The sequence below is a fragment of the Zootoca vivipara genome, chromosome 8, assembly GCF_963506605.1.
Source record: "Zootoca vivipara chromosome 8, rZooViv1.1, whole genome shotgun sequence".
Classification (NCBI taxonomy): domain Eukaryota; kingdom Metazoa; phylum Chordata; class Lepidosauria; order Squamata; family Lacertidae; genus Zootoca; species Zootoca vivipara.
The window spans coordinates 21,833,560-21,853,042 of NC_083283.1; the positions used below are offsets into that span (position 1 = coordinate 21,833,560).

The following is a 19,483-nucleotide window of genomic DNA, read 5'->3' on the forward strand; positions in this document are numbered from 1 at the left end:
CCCCCACCACCTGCACACCGCTTCCCTCCTGCATCAGAGATAAACTCAGTATTGGGAACCTGGTGTTTGATTTGTAATGTGGTTCTGTCCTGAAGAAGCAGCAGGGAAAAAAAACCCCACAAAATTGCATGTGGGAGAAAAGCAGTGGAGGAGCCACTTCAGCTCGAGCAATTAAAATCGCAGCACAATTTGAGCAGCTGACACGGAGGGAAGCATGTTGATTGGGGTGCGGTTTGGTTTCACCATTGCAGAGGGGAGAAAACTCACCATCCAGGTGTCTTTTTCTCCCTGGGTTTCCACATTGTAAAGTGGTCTTGTGAAATGGCTAGGTTTGTTTTGGTTTCTGGTTTTCATGTGATCTCGCCATGTAGTTGCACTTTCACAACACCATCTAAATCGCACCTCAGAAGTGGCTGTGTGAATCAGCCTCAAAACTACCGTACCTATATCCTGGGTTTGTTTGGTTTTTTGGGACCATGGGAAACACTAGCATCCCGTACTGTTCAGATATTAAATTGTAGGATTCATGCATCAGTACACCATTTAGGTCTGTACTGAAACATGGAAATGGTACCATTTGTGATATATTTATATATACTTAAATATATATTAAAATATTTTTTTAAATATATAAAAAACTATAGGAGAAAGATGTTGGATGTTTTATCTCTTTTTTACTTTCTTTTGCCTGAAGGCAACTGATAGTTTTGTTTTTCCTCCTCTTCTTCAGAGCTCAGATAGTTAGAAGGGGAAAAGCAGAATCAAAAGAATAAGCACAATTTAAGCTCACAAACAAGAATATGAACCCCCCCAGTTGCTCTGGAAAAGGGTTGGAGGGACCTGTGCACACCCCCACCCCCCACCCCGTTTTGTTAGATTCCAACTCCTGTTCATCCCAGCCTTCATGTAGGGTTGCCAGACTCAATAGAGGACAGGACTTCTATGCCTTTAATTGCCCTGCTCTCTTTTGAGTCTGGAAACCTTAAAGAGAAACCAGCAGACCCTTTGCTTGGAAATTAAACAAAGGGTATGCTGGTTTCTCTTTAAGGTTTCCAAACTCAAAAGAGAGCAGGGCAATTAAAGGCACAGAAGTCCTGTCCTCTATTGAGTCTGACAACCCTACCAGCATGGCCAATTGTCAGGGATGAGGGGAGTTGCCACTCGTCAACATCTACAGTGCACTAGAATGGAGGTTGGCAGAAGGTAGATCCGGAACTGCCGGTTGATCTTGGGGTGATTTGCAGGAGATTGGCAAGTCTTTCTTCTCTCCCAATGGTTTGTTTAACAATAGCAAAGGCTAGCATGACCCTCTCCTGCAGCCCCACCTGAAATTAGGCTGTTTTGATGAATGAAGCTTGAAGAGAAGGCAGCTGTGAATCTCAGTCTGTGAGATCAGTCCCTGGCCCTTAACCCAAAGCATACAGAAGCCTAGCCAACTCTCCATTTTGTGCCAGCGGATGGACCTCCCAAGTTCCAGTAAAAATGAAATAGATCCTTCAAGCCTCAAGCCTGGAGCCATCTGGCAGCTGTTCTGATGCAGGGTAAGGGAATAGAGCTGCTTGTTTGTGGGAACATCCACAGGGCTCTAGGGTGCTGCATGGGAGTGCTTGCATCTGCAGGGCCTGCATCTTTTGCTCTGGCACCTTGAGGGAAGAATGCCAGGGTGGGTTGCATCTCCAGGTGTGATGGGGGAGCTAGCAGAGTGCTGTCTGCAGGCTGATGGGGGTCTCATTTGAGAATTGTATGCACAATGGGGGTGTAAGCTTGAAAAGGCTCCTTTCCCTTCAGACTCTCGCAGTTGCTTAGCTAGGAAAAAGAGAACCCCAAATTCTGCGCCACTTGGGTCACAGGAGCGCCATTTCACGTCACAGTGGAGGAGATATTCCAAGCAATATTAGATTGCAGAAACGAAAGCAGTGAGTTTTAGGAACATTTGTTGTGGCCACAGGATACCTTGTAAGAGAACCACAGCTATGTTATTAACAAAAGCAAAGCAGGCATTGCCTTCCTTTTTAAGTGAGGGCTTCTTTTTTTGCTTCTGACTTGCAAACCTAATCCATGGGTCCATTTCATTGGTGTGATAACAAAGGTCAGTGAACTGGTCTGATAGAGGTGCTCCCCCCCCCTTCGCATATGCAAATCTGGCAGACTTTTGAGATAGTTTGTCACTTAATGAGGCTATATATCTATAGAACTAGCCATGTGCACTGAAAGGAGGAGGGGCTTCCTGGGATTTGTCAAAAGTGACCTTGTGGTGACAGAGCACAGCTTGAGCCTTAATGCAATGCAAGCTGAAGCTGAGGTTGGTTCTGCTGCTGCTAACATTACATGGTCTAACCTGGAGTATAAGCAGCAACTATTGTTGACTAGATGTCTAGTGAGACTGGCAGTGATCCTTTGTACCATGTGAGTAGCAGAACACATATTCACTCCCAAAGCAACCAAATATCCGAAGAGATGTCCCAATGCAATGTGTTCTTCTCTACCATCCAAGCTGCCCACTGGCCAAAGGCTTCTCCCGACGATTCCTTTCTAGAAATAACTAACAAGGTGATAGAAAAAAATTCCTTCAGTAGCACCTTAAAGACCAACTAAGTTTTTATTTTGGTATGAGCTTTCGTGTGCATGCACACTTCTTCAGATACGCATGCACACGAAAGCTCATACCAAAATAAAAACTTACTTGGTCTTTAAGGTGCTACTGAATGAATTTTTTCCTATTTTGCTTCAACTCAGACCAACACGGCTACCTACCTGTAACTGTAACAAGGTGATAGTAAAGTCAAACTAAACTAAGGCAACTGCTGTTCCCCTAACCCAAGGGGCCGTGTCAAAATTACTCAACGATATAGCTAGGGGACATGCCCCAAATGCCCATCGCAGATACATCCGCATGATATAATCCTCTGCCTTGCTGGTTCCAAATTGTTCTTTTGCCAGCAGCTTGTGGCCATGTGACTCCAGAATAGGGTTGCCACCCGTCCTGTATAATACAGGATCATCCTGCATTTCAGTGTAAAATGCTATGTCCTATGTCGATTAAATACAAGACACAATTTGCCCTGTATTTCCTCTATTTATGTTCTGTTGTGCTCTTTTGCTTTCACTCCCTCGGCCAAGTTAGGGATCTCCCCCCCCCCCCCGGCTCTCTCCCCCACTCCCTTTTTCTTGGCCAAGTTAGGGTTCTCCTCCATATGCCCCCCTCTGCTACTGCAGGAAAGGCATGGATCCAAGTGGTTTTTCTTTGGTCCCGCCATTTTCCCTGGGGAAAACCTGTTTCCCCCTGAATCGAAACAAAGGTTAATTGGGTTTTCGACAGATTGACAATTCTTCAGATTCAGTAGTAAATGGCGGGTTTTCCAGGGGAAAGCAGTGAGACAAAAAAGCAAAACTGCTCGGGCCCTGTCCACTGCACTGTGCCTAGAAATTGTGGCATGAACAGAAGTCGGAATGAGCCCTCAGATGTGTCATGAATCACATGTCATTGCTTCCAGTAGCTAACTGGCTTGTATAGTCATTTTTAGTGGCCACACACAAATTGACACTGGTATAATTCTAAATGAATAGAATAATGGAATCATAGAACCATAGAGTTGGAAGAGACCACAAGGGCCATCCAGTCCAACCCCCTGCCAAGCAGGAAACACCATCAAATAGTTTGCATGGAGCAATAAGCAAGGCATTAACGTATATATGTATAGATATCATTACAGTTATGGGTTTTTTTTGTAGCTGTTACTGTAGTCGCTGGGAAATTCTCTGTTTGAAATTCCCTCTGCCTCGCATAGCTTGCATGCAGCAATGGTAACCTATTAGGCAACCTTTACTTGGATGGTACCACAGGGTTTGACTTGAGCATAGATAGCCATTCTTCATTTCATATAACGTAGGGCCAGAAACACACCCTTCATTATTTTTACGTCATGAAAACTTGCACGACTATTATGAAATAGTAAGAGTTTGGCCCATCCTATTTGATAAAATCTTGAGAGATGTTCCTGACTGCAGAGGCCTAGGTTTGGGCATATTGATTAGTGATCGCCTCTGAACCTTCCGCCAGTGTCTTCCCAGGTGTTTTGTCGATTCCACCAGAGTGGCAGTTGATTGATCCCACCATACATGTTTGTACCAGGGTTACAAAACCAAGAGTCTCTCTTGTTAATTTCATAGTTCCAAATTAGACTAAAAGCCCATCTTGAAGTTACAATCTAACCTCCTAGCTATGAAGCCACCTTGTAAACGGTGCTCGTCACATGGCAAGTTCTTCTGCCGCCTGTTGGAAGACAGGATTTTGACACACGTAGTAATTCAACTAGATGAGGCGGCTGCTACAGCAGAGCTACAAAATTTGTGACGGAGGTTTCTGATGGAGCGCCTATGTTTTTTTTTTCTCAAAATGCCACACATCCTCCTGGTATCATTCACCGGCAGGAACAGGGCAGTGTTGCTTGCCTGGCTTCCCAATGCAGAGGTCGCTGCTGCTAACTAAGGGGTGAGGCGGCAGGGAGGTCCATGTGGGCAATGTGGCAGAGCAGATCCGTCACTCCCGAGGCTGCCCCTTGCCCCTCTCCCTCTTGGTTGCCAGCAGCGACTTCTGCATTGGGGAGCCAAGTAAGTAGTAACTTGTTTGAAAATGTGCTGCGAGTGCCATCACAAAATGGCTGCTGTGGTGTGTGGCATAACACAAAATGGCTGCCACATCTAAAAGAGCGGGGAGGGGGGAGGAACACAAAATGGTGTGGGCATGTTTCCCCTCAATGAGAAAAAGCATTTACACCAGCCACCTACCTCCATGCTTGCTCACAGAGAGGAAGTTCTTTGCTCTGTTCTGAAGGAAGGGTGGGAATGAAATGTCATGTTGAAGGAAGCGTATTCAGCGTGGGAGAAACCAAACCAGGGCAAAGAGGAATTGAACAGCTAGAGTCTTCCACACAATGTGGATTTCTGAGGGGATAATTACTGAGATCCTTCACAGCTGGTATAGGAGGTAATTGTGGGCACACTGGCACCAGGTTGGCAACGGTTGAATTGATCCAATTGCCTGTTGCGTTTGGAGCACACACACTTTCCCAAAGGTGGCAAAGTTAGCTCTCAAAGTCTAAATCACTTCCATCCTATCGTAACTCCCATAAATGCTTTAGGGTGGGATCTCGCCACATCTTCACTGATGGAATTTTCAAAACATGAAGCATAACCCTGTCAAGATGTGTTTTAAAGCCCCATCATCGCTGGAGCATGGGGAAAGGGCTCTCTTTGTAAAGAGGCTTAAGACTTGAGCTGGGGGGGAATTCAGTTCGGTTCTCATTTAAACACAGGCCTATGTAATTTGCACTTCCTGAAACAACGCACAAACTGATACACAGCCGTCCTTCAAGATTTGCACTCCTCTGAATTTTGCAATGCAGTTCCCTAGCCAAATACAAAAGATGTATATATATTAGGGGAAAGTGTGCATTAAAATGCATATATTAGTGAAAATGGCATAGAGGAATGTATATATTTGACTAAACTGCATACAGAAATGTGTATATTAGGAGAAATCTGCATTAAAATGCTGGCAAATATTTCATGAGGACTCTTTTGGGGGGTGGGAATTGTGAAATGTTGTGGAAATGTGGAGAGCTGCACTTGAGACTGGGAAAATGAGAAACTAAGAGAAACTAAAATTAACAGATTTGTCTGTCCATCATCAAGAATCATATACAATTATTAGTTTCAACCCTAGGCCATCAGTGCAGTCTTGGAAGATACAAACTAATAGACCTTTAGTTGAAATCGCAAAAGGCTGTGGCCACAAGGCATTGCTTCTAAAAGGCAAGCAGATGTCTTCTCAAAATGTTGCTTTTCGTCTAAGCAGCTGTGCTCACCCATTTGCTGCAATGCTGAGAACCTTTTGGCTCAGAGCCTTGTTGCTCACTTTAGGGACACGGCATGTGGTTCCTTCTCTGCTATGTTAAAACCAGAATAGAGTTGATTTTGATATTCATATGTGAAAACAGGCCAAAGGCAGAAGGTCAGAAACAGCTGCACAGAACAGAAATTGGTGGAGGGGTTTTTTGTTTTTGTTTTTACACAAGTCTTGCAGCCCAAGCCTATGCACAATTACAGTGGTACTTCGGTACGGAAACCTCAATACAGAAAACTCAATATGGAAGCTGCGTTTCAGGTTCGAGTTCTGAGGCATTCAAAAACCGAAACATTTACTTCTGAGCTTACAGCGTTCGAGTGCCAAAATGTTCGACAACGGAGGCGTTCGAAAACCGAGGTACCACTGTACTCAGAAATAAGCACACAGGCTTTAAAGGGACTTTTGCCCTCCATTTGTGTATCAGGCCTCAAACTGGGGTCAAGCTGGACCTGACGTTATTGTTAGTCAGTGTGTGATTTGTTGTTTTTTTAAAAAAATAATAGGTAGTGCGGAGGCCTGAGCCAAAGTGGGACAATCACACACAGGGGAGGAGCTTTAATTCTCTGCCCCCACCAGAGTCCTGAACTCCTTCATATTGTGATACACAATTGTGATACACAATTGAGCTGTGAGGGGAAGCCATTGGTGCTAATGGGAGTTTGTTTCCCTTTTATTGCAAATAATGGGGGGAGGGGAGATTTTGATAAGAAACTTAGCTGGCAGGGGTGGACGTTAGTAACATGGTTCTGTGAGTGAGGACATAATCCCCCCTTTAAATATTTTTTTACAGCCACAAAAATTCATTTTGGTACAGTTCCTTTTTATAGATTGCCTCAGTAGGTACCAATATAAAAATAGGGTATTATTATTATATGCCGCTTGGCTCAATACCAAATCATAGTGACACCTGATGTCTGGTTTCACCCTTTGTAACAGCAGTGGTGGTCCCACAGAACAAACAACCCCACAGATGACAAGAATGTCTACCTACAAACTTTGGCTACAGCCCTCTCTGCATGCCAAAGAATAACCCCAATGAAACACAGCGACACTTCTGAATAAAAATGCAAGGCATTACACTGTAGATCGCTTCTTTGTAAATTACTGCTCCATTGCTCTTTTTTTAAGGCGGGTAGGTGTGCTCAAACTGGGCCACAGTGTTTCCCCAACTTTAGATGGTTGTTTAATGAGCTGTGTTTGCAGACTCCGAGGAACAGAGATGAAGTCAACTGAAGTGAGCACTTAAGGTTGTGAAAAGAGGGAAGGGCCATAGCTCAGCAGTTGAAGAGATGCTTGCCAGGTCGTAGGTTCCAGGTTCAATGCCTAATATTTCCAGGAAAGGCAGGGACAGACTCCCACTTGCCACTCCAAAGAGCGATTGTCGGTTCATGCAGTGTGTGTGATTTGGTGCAGAGGCCATGCAAGGAAGGTTTCCAGTTAACATAAATGTCTTCCAGGGAGGCAGTAAATGAAAAAGACAGGACTCGAGCATGTCTGTATCTGAGGCCTGGATCTATTTTAAAATTACTAGCCCACCAGCTTGTTTGTCTACATATCCCTGTCAGTCCATTGTGACACAGATAGTAAAATGCTTCCAACTGACAGAAACTATCGCCACATCTGGCCAGGTGACAAGCAGGGTCTGTCTCCATCCTTGTTGGAATTCAGAGAGTGGGCTAAAAAATTGGTTGATTTAAAGTCAAGGCTGTTAGTGGGATCAGGACTCCTTTCCACCGAGGGGGGGGGGACTGTTGTCAATGGCAACAATTTGCAATAGCCCAATGATCAGTTTGCCAATTAAGTCCCAGTATGGAAGCACCCTGCAAGTCATGCCTTCCTTGCAGCAAAAAAATCAAAAATCCCTAGAATTATGGAATGACACTTCTCCTTCCTGTTGCATGGCCCCTGAGCTACTTTTGAGGTGGGTGACCCTCTGGAATGCCATGGGATGTGGCATGGGAGGGGGAGGGACTATAGCGGGAAAGGGAAATAGATACATACTGCTTGCATAAAAAGTGGTTTTTGCAAACATCGTGGGATCCAAACCACTCTCTCATTTCCCCCCCTCTAGTTCTCATGTGAAAATCCACAGACTATATGAAGAACCCAATTCCTGCTTTTTAAAGAGTTCATGGTCTCAATACAGAAAGGCACATACACACCTTGCTAGATGAGGAAATCTGTGTGTAGGCTCATTGTGCAGCACTCACCTGCCTTGGTTCAACCCATCACCCAAGGTAGCAGTAGCACCTATCAGCAGTTCCAGAGGGGGAAGCATCAGACTGCATTTGGTTCCATCTCTTGTCACACTGGTAGAAGAGCTGGAGAAAGCATTTTAGCAGCTACTGGGTTGTTTCCAAGACCGACAAAGAGCCCTGTCTAACTTGAAAGTTTGCATACTCAGTCTGACCTTGTTCCAATAAAGAAAGATAGCCACTGAGAATCCAGTGGGAATAAATTGGGGGTGCCTACCTACTGACTTTCCCGTTGTGCCTCCTTTTCTTCTTATGCAGCCTAAAGGCAAGCCATCAGATAAACATTTTGGAGCACAGGCAGCTGTATTATAGACACCTAGGCCTTGTGCAGACCCATGGTTAATTGACTAATAAATCATCCTAGCTGATGTGCCATCAGAGACACAGTTGGCTCTAAGCTGTCTATGCTTAGATAAATTGGCTGCAGTGGTGACAAAGGCTGAGGAGATGTAATGGCATTTCCTCTCCCCCACTTCCTTCCTTCCTTCCTTCCTTCCTTCCTTCCTTCCTTCCTTCCTTCCTTCCTTCCTTCCTTCCTTCCTTCCTTCCTTCCTTATGTGGCAGTCCAGTGAGAACAAGCACTTTCAGGTCAAGTCTTTAGCAGTTTTGACACATGCATGCGCACACAGGCATGTCCACACACAGGCACACATTTAGCATTCTTTAAACAAGTAATCTATAATGCTGACTGAATAGACTTCCAGTTGTCTCTGTAGCATTTTATTAAAGACTCTTAGAATTGCTGATGCCGAGCTAGGTAGTAGGGATGTCATTTTTATTGTGGGGCTGTACGCTTCCTCCATTCTCATGTTTTATGAGCACGAACTACAACATCGCAGAGCTGCACCAGGCAGACTCGGGAACAAACTCGGGATATAAGACAGGCTGCTTCACAGGTTACCAGATTTCCATTTCAGTGAAGACAGAAACATGCACTTAGACCCATGCTGCCTTCAACCCAGAGACACCTGATCAGGATTAAGTTTTGCTGAAGGGAGCAAATTAGTCATGTCTTGGATCACCTGCTCTCGATCGGGGCACAAGGGCAATGCAAATGGGAGGCTGCATCTCACGCCTGAAATTTGAATGTGCATCTGCCATGCCTCAATTTGCATGCTGCAAATTAGCCATGCATCCATTTGCTCATCAGTATACCCCATCTGCATAGCATGATTCCAGATCTAGCAAGGCCTGGAAAACCACCTGTGGACATTGCTTCTGTTGGTGTGTCTCCCTTCTTGGGTCAGGTTGAAGTATATGTCGTTTTTAAATGTTCAGCATGATGGGTTAAAGCCAACCTGTAGAACAAGCATGGTATAGTCAGTCAAAGAGTAGATTGGTGAATGGTAGTAAATTCTGTGTTCCCAACCATGGCCACTGTTTTATGCGTCCTTTTCTAGAGTTCTGTGTATGGAAGGAATGAACTTTTATTTTCTCATATACTGACAAATGCACTTGTATTTATTGTTCAGAGAATGACTTTGATCTGTACCAATTAATAGTTTCCTATCAGTTGAGACTCCCCAACCCCTCCCTCCCTATACATATAATATGCAGATTCTGTGCCAGTCTTACCAGTATCGGTTGCATTTTTAAGACAGTACTTCTGTGTGATCCTACTGTGTGTTGGTAGCTGCAACTTTGTTGTAAAATATAAGCGGGGGGAAGAAACTTAAAACTGAATTCTTGTGTTCGTGTTTGGCTTGTAGAAACAGTACCTGCATGTTCATGATATTGCAGCCTTCACCATCTTGAAGCCCTCCAAATGTTTTGGACTACAAAACACATTACCCCTTGCCAGCGCATGCGCTGATGAGTCTTGTAGTCCAAAACATCTGGAGAGTCCCAGGTTGGTGAAAGCTACTGTACTGATTATTTCCCCTCCTCATTGCTAGTTGTTGCACAGTTATGCAATTGTTTTCAGTTGTATAGGAAACTTGCATTCCTCGTTTGTTTGTTTGTTTGTTTGTTTTAAAATGGGGATTTGTTACAATCTAATTTTTTAAATAATCTGTTTGTGTGTGTGTGTGTGTGTGTGTGTGTGTGTGTGTGTGTGTGTGTGTGTTTTAAACCACACCTGCTCTTTGCTGCTCAGGGGTTGCTGCCAGGAGAACATTTTGTTCCCCAAACATGGTAATTTTCATGGACTCCTCCTATCTTGCATGGTAGGGCGACACCACTGCTTTGCTCAAAATTAGAGGAGGTCCCTGTCCATGGGGCTTTGGCTCTAGGTTTCGCTTGTGGCAGTAGCTGAGACTGGGAACCAGCCACCCTTGTCAATTTCCCACAATGCTTTGGGACAGCCTTTTCTGACCTTGTTGTTGGACCTCAGCTCCCATCAGCCCCAGCCAGCATGGCCAATAGTCATGAATGATCGGCACTGTAGTTCCACAATATCTGGGGAAGGGCTGCTCTAGGGCACTGTGGACTACGGTATGAGGCGGGTTCGTAGAACAAGGGCGGGAAGAAGGGCTAAAGGAAGAGGCAGTCCTGCTGGGACCAAGGCTTGTGAAGTCTGCTGAATTGCTGGGGATCTCAGCAGCTGCCTGAGGGGGGCATGTAATGGCGCCAAGCCTAGCTTCATTCAACGGCATCCCCCATAAGAACGTAAGAGTCTGTTGGATCAGGCCACCGGCCCTTGTAGTCCAGTATCCTGATCAGACACTGGCCAATCAGATGCCCATGGGAAAACCGTAAGATCTTTAAGAATTGAATGCAGACTTACTGTGCTGTCCCAACCAATCATGCTAAGAGTAGACCCCCTGAAAAACGTGAGTCTACTCTAAGTGTGACTTAAGTATGAACCCAACCCATTTAAAAAGGGTTGTCCAGGGTGTTTTGCCCAGTGTAACATTTCTGAGATGTTTGCTCGGTTATCACCATGTTAACTTTTGACATGCAAAGTTGCCATACACGGTGTTTTTTTTAAATCAACCCAGGTTCCTAAATTAAGTATTTTTTAATCTGTCATCCTTATCAGACAAGAGGCAGTATTTACAATGGGCAGGATCCAAATCAAAATGAAGCACCTTTAAGGCTACAATCCTATGCACACTTATTCAGTGGGACTTGCATCAAAGGAATGCATATTATGGAGCGGCGAAGGTGGGGGGGGACTGTGAAGTGGGGACCTCAAAGTGCCCCCATGCTCAACCTATAGGAAGTTTGGATCCAGACTTTTTGGAGTGGGCCTATTGTTTAATTCACCTGTTTCTGCACTTGGGTGTAATCCCTTGTGGACTGCATGCTACGGTCAGGCACAATGTCTGTTGTTGTTGTTTTAAAATGTGAAAATTGTAGCCAAGTATAGCCCATAAATATTTTTAAAAGCAGCAAAGTGTGTTGGTTTAAAAAAAGAAGAGGAGGGCGATGCATTTGTGACAATGTATTTTACAGTGCCAAACATATGAACAGTATTGTTTTGAAAAAAGTTAAGACTTTTTTTACTGTATTATTGAACAAATATTGTTTTTAAATGTTAGATTTTGAATAATTTTGTATTGTAAACTTGTTTTGTGACACGGTGCTTTTTCATACTGGAATTACTGATTGCACCCGACGATAATTATTCTGTTTTCTTATATGAATACATAACCTCAAACAAATCTTTATGAAAACCAGTGTATGGCTGAGACCTGAGGTTTGCAAATATAAAGTCCTCCATAAAGCCCCTAAATGTTACTGCCTCTAATAAATATTCTGCTGCAGCCAGGCTTTCTGGAAAGTTCCACTGCATTTCTCTTGGGGGGGGGGGGGGGAGAGGCAAAGAATATAGTAGCCATTGTGAGGAAACAGCTGCATAACTCCATGATTCAGACCCTGCCAATGCCAGTGAAGCCCCCTCTTCTTGGATGATTTATTATTATTATTATTATTATTATTATTATTATTATTATTATTATTATTTGCACGCCATCCATCTGACTGGGTTGCCCCACTCTGGGCGGCTTCCAACAAATAGTATAAAAGCATAATAAAACATCAAACATTAAAAGCTTTCCTATACAGGGCTGCCTTCATATGTCATCAAAAAGTCAAAGTTATTCATCTCCTTGACATCTGATGGGAGGGCATTCCACAGGGCGGGCGCCACTACTGAGAAGGCCCTCTGTCTAGTTCCCTGTAACCTCACATCTTGCAGTGAGGGAACCGCCAGAAGGCCCTCGGTGCTGGACCTCAGTGTCTGGGCTGAATGATGGGGGTGGAAACAATCCTTCACGGACTGAGACCGTTTAGGGCTTTAAAGGCCAGCACCAACATTTATTGATTTATGAATTCATTAACATTTTTACCCCACTCTTCCTCCAGAGAACTCAGGGCAGCTGACATGGTTCTTACCTCTACCTCTTAAAAATAGAATAAAATCCTTTCAACAACCCTGTGACGTAGGTTAGGAAGAGAGAGAGGAGGGCTGGTTCAATATCACCCACATGAGCAGGTTCAAATCCAGGTCATCTGTAGAAATTTCAGTACTGTGCCAATATGCAATTGCTGATTTGCTCCGTAAGAGGGAAAGGAGAAATGGGAGTTGAATGTGAGAACTCACTTACATGCCTCCTCCTTGCTTTTGCTGCCTCTTCTTCAAGTACAAGAAGAGTGAGAAGACAAGGAGAAGATACAGCGACCTCTCTAACTAGTGGTGCAAGCATTAACTAATGTGAAGCACTTGCTTGATACCAAGTCATGAATGGACATTTTCTCTCGCCTCCAATCTTCCACTCCAGTACCTATACTCATGTGTGTGTGTGTGTGTGCGTGTGCGCGCACGCTCTCTCTCTCTCTCTCTCCCACACACACAAACAGGTGGTCCTAACTTTTGTGTTTCAGGCTCAAACATGTCCAAGGCTGGCCCAACATGCCCCCCAACCCTGCACTGGAGGATTAGCTTTCATTTACCGTACTTAATAAAGGACCATGTGGCAAATTCAGTAAGTTCCCCATCACAAAAGTGCAAGTCAATATTCAAAATGGTTCAATGTGGAGCCGAATAATCTATCAAACACCAGTAAGAAAAGAAAAGGTGGTTATATCTTACGAATATTTATTTATTTCTCTCTTAAAAATGTACAAAAAATAAAATAAACCTGTATGTTTATAGATTTCCCTCTCCCATTTACAAAAAAACTATTAAGTTACACAAACTAGTTTTCTTAGAGTAAAATAGCGCACAGTGTTTATACATGGAGCTTTTGAGCTTTCCAGCTATGGGAACTATGCACAGATTTTTTTTGGCACAAACAAATCCTCCTGTTTGCATCATGTCACCCTAAACTGGGAGAAACATTGAGGGGAGGCAGGGAAGGGGAAGGGTTACAAGAAAAACAAATATTTTACATGGCTGCACCCTTTTAAAAACTTTAAACAAGTCTATTCATTTCCAGTTCTGCATGCTGCTGCTGATTGAATCCATTAAAACAGCTTTTCAGTTTCCTCTCTAATAATAATAAAAATTCAAGCAGCTATGTTAATTTTGCAACTTTCCAAGGGGTCTACAGAGATCAGAACAACAGGACCAAGTGTTGGGGAAAATGGCTTAATTCATAAATCACATGTTTCTGTGTACATATCTAAGTCATTCATGTTTAGGAACAGACATTTGTTAGCAACAATGAAAGATGGTAAAAGCTCCCTCTTCTTTTATGCCCATCAAAAGTAAAATATGTTTTTTAAAGAATTGGTAGGCTAGGTAGACTCTATGTGATTTATTTAAAATGTGTGTGTATAGGAAGAGGACTGAAGCAGGCCTTATTACCCTAGCAATTGTTATAGCCATGTCAATATTAGTAATGTATCAGTGGATGGACAAGCCGAAAATCTACATATAATTGCAGCCTGTGATAGTCAGTGTGTTACCACTGCAATTCTTATACAAATGCAGATTATATAGGGCTAGGAGTTTTCTTTCCTCTCTCTAAAAACAAACAAACATGTAAGTTTCTAGCCATTATTGACTAGAAAGTCACAGAGGGCTAAACTCATTAAATAGAACAATATTCCTCTGCACCTTCTCTGGATAGATAAAGGGGGCACCAGCCACAGCCAGGCTCAAAAATAGGCACAGTCTTCACAGTTTAGAGCTTTATTTCAGAAGACAGCAGTAAGGGTGATTTTTGTATGTGGCTTTCTTCAAACTTTCCACCTTTAGAAATCCACTTACTAAAATGTCTGGCATGCCAAGGTACTCGTGAAGATTTACCCCTCAACACCAGTAAATGGTTCTGAGGCCGGTGAGAGTGAACCCTTGCACAAACCTGATCTTCCTCTAAGGCTACCCGTTGTTTGAGAAGGTCAGTAATGGAAGGACAGCTACCAAATTGGCCCTTGGGGACTGCTTGAAGATACCCAAGCTTCTAAAGGACCCCATTGGCTCCCCAAAACAAAGTCTGAAAGCCCACTTTTAGATTGCTTTGGGGTGATCATTATGCTTAAGTGCTAAACCACAGAACAGAAGGGGTAAGTTATTATTTCTTTCTGGGTTGCATGGCAACACCATGGTTACGTAGAACATTGGGAGCTGTGCCTTGGCCAGCCACCAAGAGATGTTCAACAGGTGCAATTTTACCTATCACTCCATGATGGGCATAAAAAAGAAGAAGAAGGATGCAATTCTTTATCTTCACCCTGCTAGGCAGTTTGGCACTGAATTGTCAGTTTGCTGTAAAAATGGCTCTGTAAGCTCAATTGATTCCGAAACAATGCTAAATCAGCATGTTATTCACTTCAGATATATCAGTCAGCATAGCTTTACATGACTACAAGGGACATACATGCTTATTCAAGTATACACAAATAAAGAGGGTGTTTATTCTTTCATGGATTTTGCATACAGTTCAGATTTAGGACAACTGTTCTGGCTTCTCTCCCCCTTTAAGAATCAATATTGGTGGAACTCAGAAATGCAAGATTGTGACCACAATAAATTGACCTTAAAACCATTGAACAAAACAGCTTTTTTAAAAAAATAAAAGATGCATGTATCTCATAATGCAGCGTTTGGCATTTTTCTTGTAACATTTGAAACTTTGAAGAAATAGAAAAGGGTTAAGCTGCTAAAAGAGCATCTGCAGAAGCAAACACTCCTGAAATTTAGGTCAAGTTAATTTACATACCAGAAACCTTTTAAGAAACATTCATCTCCATAGCACCATTTTGCTTGAGCAAGGAACCTCACTCTTTGAAGCTCTGACTGCCCCAATCAAAGGAGTGCTTGAACTTCTACATTTGCTTCCCAAAGTTAATAAACGAATTACAGGGTTTCATCTCAGATTCCAATTTCATAATCTCAGGATTGCCTTAAAGAAGCCTTAAACCAGGCATCCCCAAACTGTGGCCCTCCAGATGTTTTGGCCTACAACTCCCATGATCCCTAGCTAACAGGACCAGTGGTCAGGGAAGATGGGAATTGTAGTCCAAAACATCTGGAGGGCCAAAGTTTGGGGGTGCCTGCCTTAAACAGAGTCCGGCTGCTCAGTATCTACAGTTCCTCAATCTTAGGCTCCCAGGTGTTGTTGGATTGCAAGTGCTATCATTCCTAGCTGCCTTAGGGATGATGAGAGTTGTAGTCCTGGTTGAAGAAGGCTGACCAACACTGGCCGGCAGCAAGTCTCCAGGATTTCAGTCGGAAGCACTGCTGGAAATAGTGGCAATCAACTCTTTGACCTTATGCAAGCAAACCATGTTTTGCTACCAACCTCTGGCCATTCCCAGCAGCCCCACTGGTGGAAGTGCAATGAAAAAAATGTCTACTACATACCGATGAAGACAGGCTGAGTAATATAATCATACAAAAACAACGTCTATAGTGTCAGGACGTAATATGTACAGACCAAAGTCAAGGGAGGCGTATGTACATTTTTACATTTATCATTCTAGTGAGACCCGTCAGGGGGCACAAGGACGTTCAACGAAATGAGCAGAGGATCCATTCATCCAAGACATTTATTCCATTCCTGCCACAACTCCTGGGAAGTTGAATGGGCAAGGGAATGGCAACAAGGGGTGAGGTGGGTTGGGGGAGTGTCAAAAGGGCAGGGAACGGAGGCAGCAAAGATTAAAGGAGCTGAACAAGGGGCAGGGAAGCTGGGGTGAGTCACCAGGGCATGGGAGCATAGGCTGCATCCTTTTTCCAACTGCACCAAAACTGTCCTGCCTGTCTGGTTTCCTGGGATTGCAGGGATGCAGTTCCCTAGATCAGCTCTTCTGAGGATGGGAGGGATAGAAAGACACATGTCACCCACCCCCACCATGACCAGAGGCGTCCACATTCCCTTTCTTGGCACCATTCAAATAGTGCACATGCATGCAGATTGCATCCCCAGATCTGCGCCTGAAATTTGTGCACTGTGCGAATGGGGATCTTGGCTAGTCATTGATTTCATTTAAAAAAGAAAAGGTAAACCAGCAAGCACCTGCTCAGCTGGTCTCAAACGGTGTTTGCTGAACCAAATCCACCCACCTATTAAGGGGGGGAGACGATGGCTGTCTTCAAATACCTGTGATGAAGAAGAGGGAGCAGAGTTGAACTCTGTTGCTGCCCCGGACGGCAGGATTAGGAGCAATGGGTGGGATTTGCAGGGAACTGGATTTCAGCTGAACGTTCGAAAAAAGCTTCCTAATAGGACAAGCTGCAGAACAGGCTGCCTCAGGAAGTGGTGGGTTCTCCTTTGCTGGAGGATAGAAGCAAAGACCTCCATCTGTTGCAGATGTTGTAGTTGCACCTTGCAAGCTGCATGCAGATCCTGCAAGGAGCAAAAGGCTGGACTCAATGACCTCCAGCTCTACGGTTTCATGTTTTTCTGACTTGCTATGAATAACAATAATAAAAAAGACCTTCTGGCTCAGTTTAGGCTTGGCTCCAGTTTGCCAGAGGCTCCCAAGCAAGAGGTGAGCTGAATGGAGACATATCTTCTGAAAGCCCAAAGTCAGAGTCGGAAGCAGGCATGGAGGGAGGAGAGTGTTGGTGGTATTGGTGCTGCCTCAGTTCTTGCTGCATGCAGAAAATGGGGGGGTCTCATCCAACAAGGATGCAGAAGACCAAAGGATGAAATCCAAGGGTGCAAAAAAAGCATAAATATTTCAGAAACCGGAAGACAAATAATTCGGAAACTGAAAGACAATGCGGGTATCCTTGCACAGAAATAAGCACAGGAGAGTGAACGAGACCCACAAGCTTGTGGTGCAAATGTCGGATGTGCCACTGGAAGGAGAATGTTAACTTTCTAATACGGATGCTGGAGAAGCCACTCAAGAAAAGGTATGGAAACGTCACTGAACAGCTAATGGCAGAATCTCTCTCCTCAGCGAGAGTTGCCTATCAGCTTCTGATCCCAGGATAAGAAACAAGAGTGGCAGTAAACACATCCACACAGGTAGGAAAAATATATTATTACATATTATAAACATTATATACAAAGGTTAAAAATGGATGGTGCTTTACTTACAAATGACACGCCATCCGAGTCCCTTACTTACAGTCCTCAATTGCCCTGTGGTGGGGAGGATATGGCTAACCTACACACTTGTTTGCTGGTGGTTTTGTACCAGTGAACATGATCGGCCACTTTCCTTGCCATGGATTAGAAGATCAAATCTTCAAGCCATTTATTCTTGAAAGGTTCAATTTTAACTATTAAGTCCCAGGCAATCTAATGCAATTCCACAATTTCATTTTCTTCCACATTAACTCTTCTTTTAAAAAAGTCGCTGTTTCTCCCTTGCGGTGGGCGAGAGGCGATGTCCGCGGTCTGCTGACTATGTACAGATTGCAGCGTGAGGAGCAATAAATAAGGAACTTTGTAGAGGTATGTTAGCGGTCAAGGACAACTGGGCTTCTTTCCTCGCTTCCAGTGGAGTTTTGTAACAGCCTCTCTTCTTGGCATCCGTGAGCCATCAGGGCTTTAGAAGAATGGTCCCCTTCCTTAAGATGAGGGTGAAATGCTATGACTTCACTAGGCTGCGTTCTGATCTAGGCTAGATTTCCGTCAACGTGACCTTGTAGCCTTCCCCCAGGCTCTCCATGTTGAGGATGAACGTGTCTTCGTTGGAATAATGTTCAATGATGTTATCATCCATATTTACCAAAATCCTGGAATCAGAAAGGAATGTCAGTAAAATTCCCCTAGTTTCAGATATCAAGATGGATTCACATGGTGAATCTGCTATGAGGTAAGGGATGTATTTGTCTGTCTGTCTGTCTATCTGTCTGTCTGTCTATTAACCATTTGTGTGAATGCTTTGACACAAGCCATAGCACAGCTCATTGTCTCTTGGAGTTCCAGCGAACTTTTAAGTGTCAGTGAATAAAGTAGTACTTCTTTTTGAGCAGATATGCATATGATTCTAAAGTAAGACATAAAATCACAGTTGGAAGGGGCCACGAAAGTCACCTAGCCCCAACCCTTGCAATGCAGGAATCTTTCACCCATCATGGGGCTTGAACCCACAACCCTGGGATTAAGAGCCTCATGCTCTACCAACTGATCTATCCAGCCTCATTGCAAAATCTCCAGATAAATCCAAACCAATGTAACCCCCATTGAAACATCACAATTCAACCAAATGGTCAACTGGAAAGTTGCTTGGGCTATATGGATCAAATTATTATTATTATTATTATTATTATTATTATTATATTACAGATATTTGCTTGCTGCTCAGGGAGTCTTTTTGGCTGAAAAGCAGGCTACAGTGGAGGCACACAAAGAAGGGTGTCAATGATGACCGGAGGCTCTGGGTTGGTTCATATGGGGAGAGGCAGTCCTTGAGGTATTGTGGCCCAGAGCTGTTTAAGGCTTTATAGGTCAAAACCAGCACTTTGACAGGCTAATTAAACCTTTCCTGGGTGTGCAGTCAGGGAAACAAGATAGCAAAGGTGGAGGGGTTTTAGGTGCTGGGCAGCCAATTAATGCCACAGCATAGACAAATTCATTGATGTGATAGTGTTTTAGTCCTATTATCTTTTCTTCCTACTCATCTCCCTTTGTTCGGGGAATACTGAAACTCCAGATTACAGAGGCTTCATTCCCCCCCCTCCCCGTTGCCGCTTTCAAACTTGGACGTAATTAAAATATGGTACTAATCATCCTCTATTTAATTTGAAACACAACTGAATTATCGTGTACATATCACAGACGACCTCTTCTCATGTTGCAGTAGAGTTGAGAGAGCTGATGCAGAATTGTTGTCTCTACCCATGCTGTCTGGGTAGTGTGAGAAGTCCAAAAGTCAGTATGAAATGTCCTAGGGTCTATGCTTCTCCCCTGCCCACCCCACACAGGGGAGGGGGAGAAGCAGCCACAATGCAGGCTACTCCCACCTGAGC

General features: G+C 43.8%; 1 protein-coding gene across 1 annotated transcript in view; it reads right to left on the minus strand.

Moving 5' to 3' along the window:
* Nucleotides 1-10,216: 10,216 nt before the first annotated feature.
* GRHL2 (grainyhead like transcription factor 2) overlaps nt 10,217-19,483 on the minus strand; it is an 80,535-nt gene continuing 71,268 nt past the window's right edge. The window contains 1 exon segment of the mRNA XM_060278190.1: nt 10,217-18,247. Coding sequence (XP_060134173.1) covers nt 18,133-18,247 — 115 coding nt within the window. The 3' untranslated portion in view covers nt 10,217-18,132.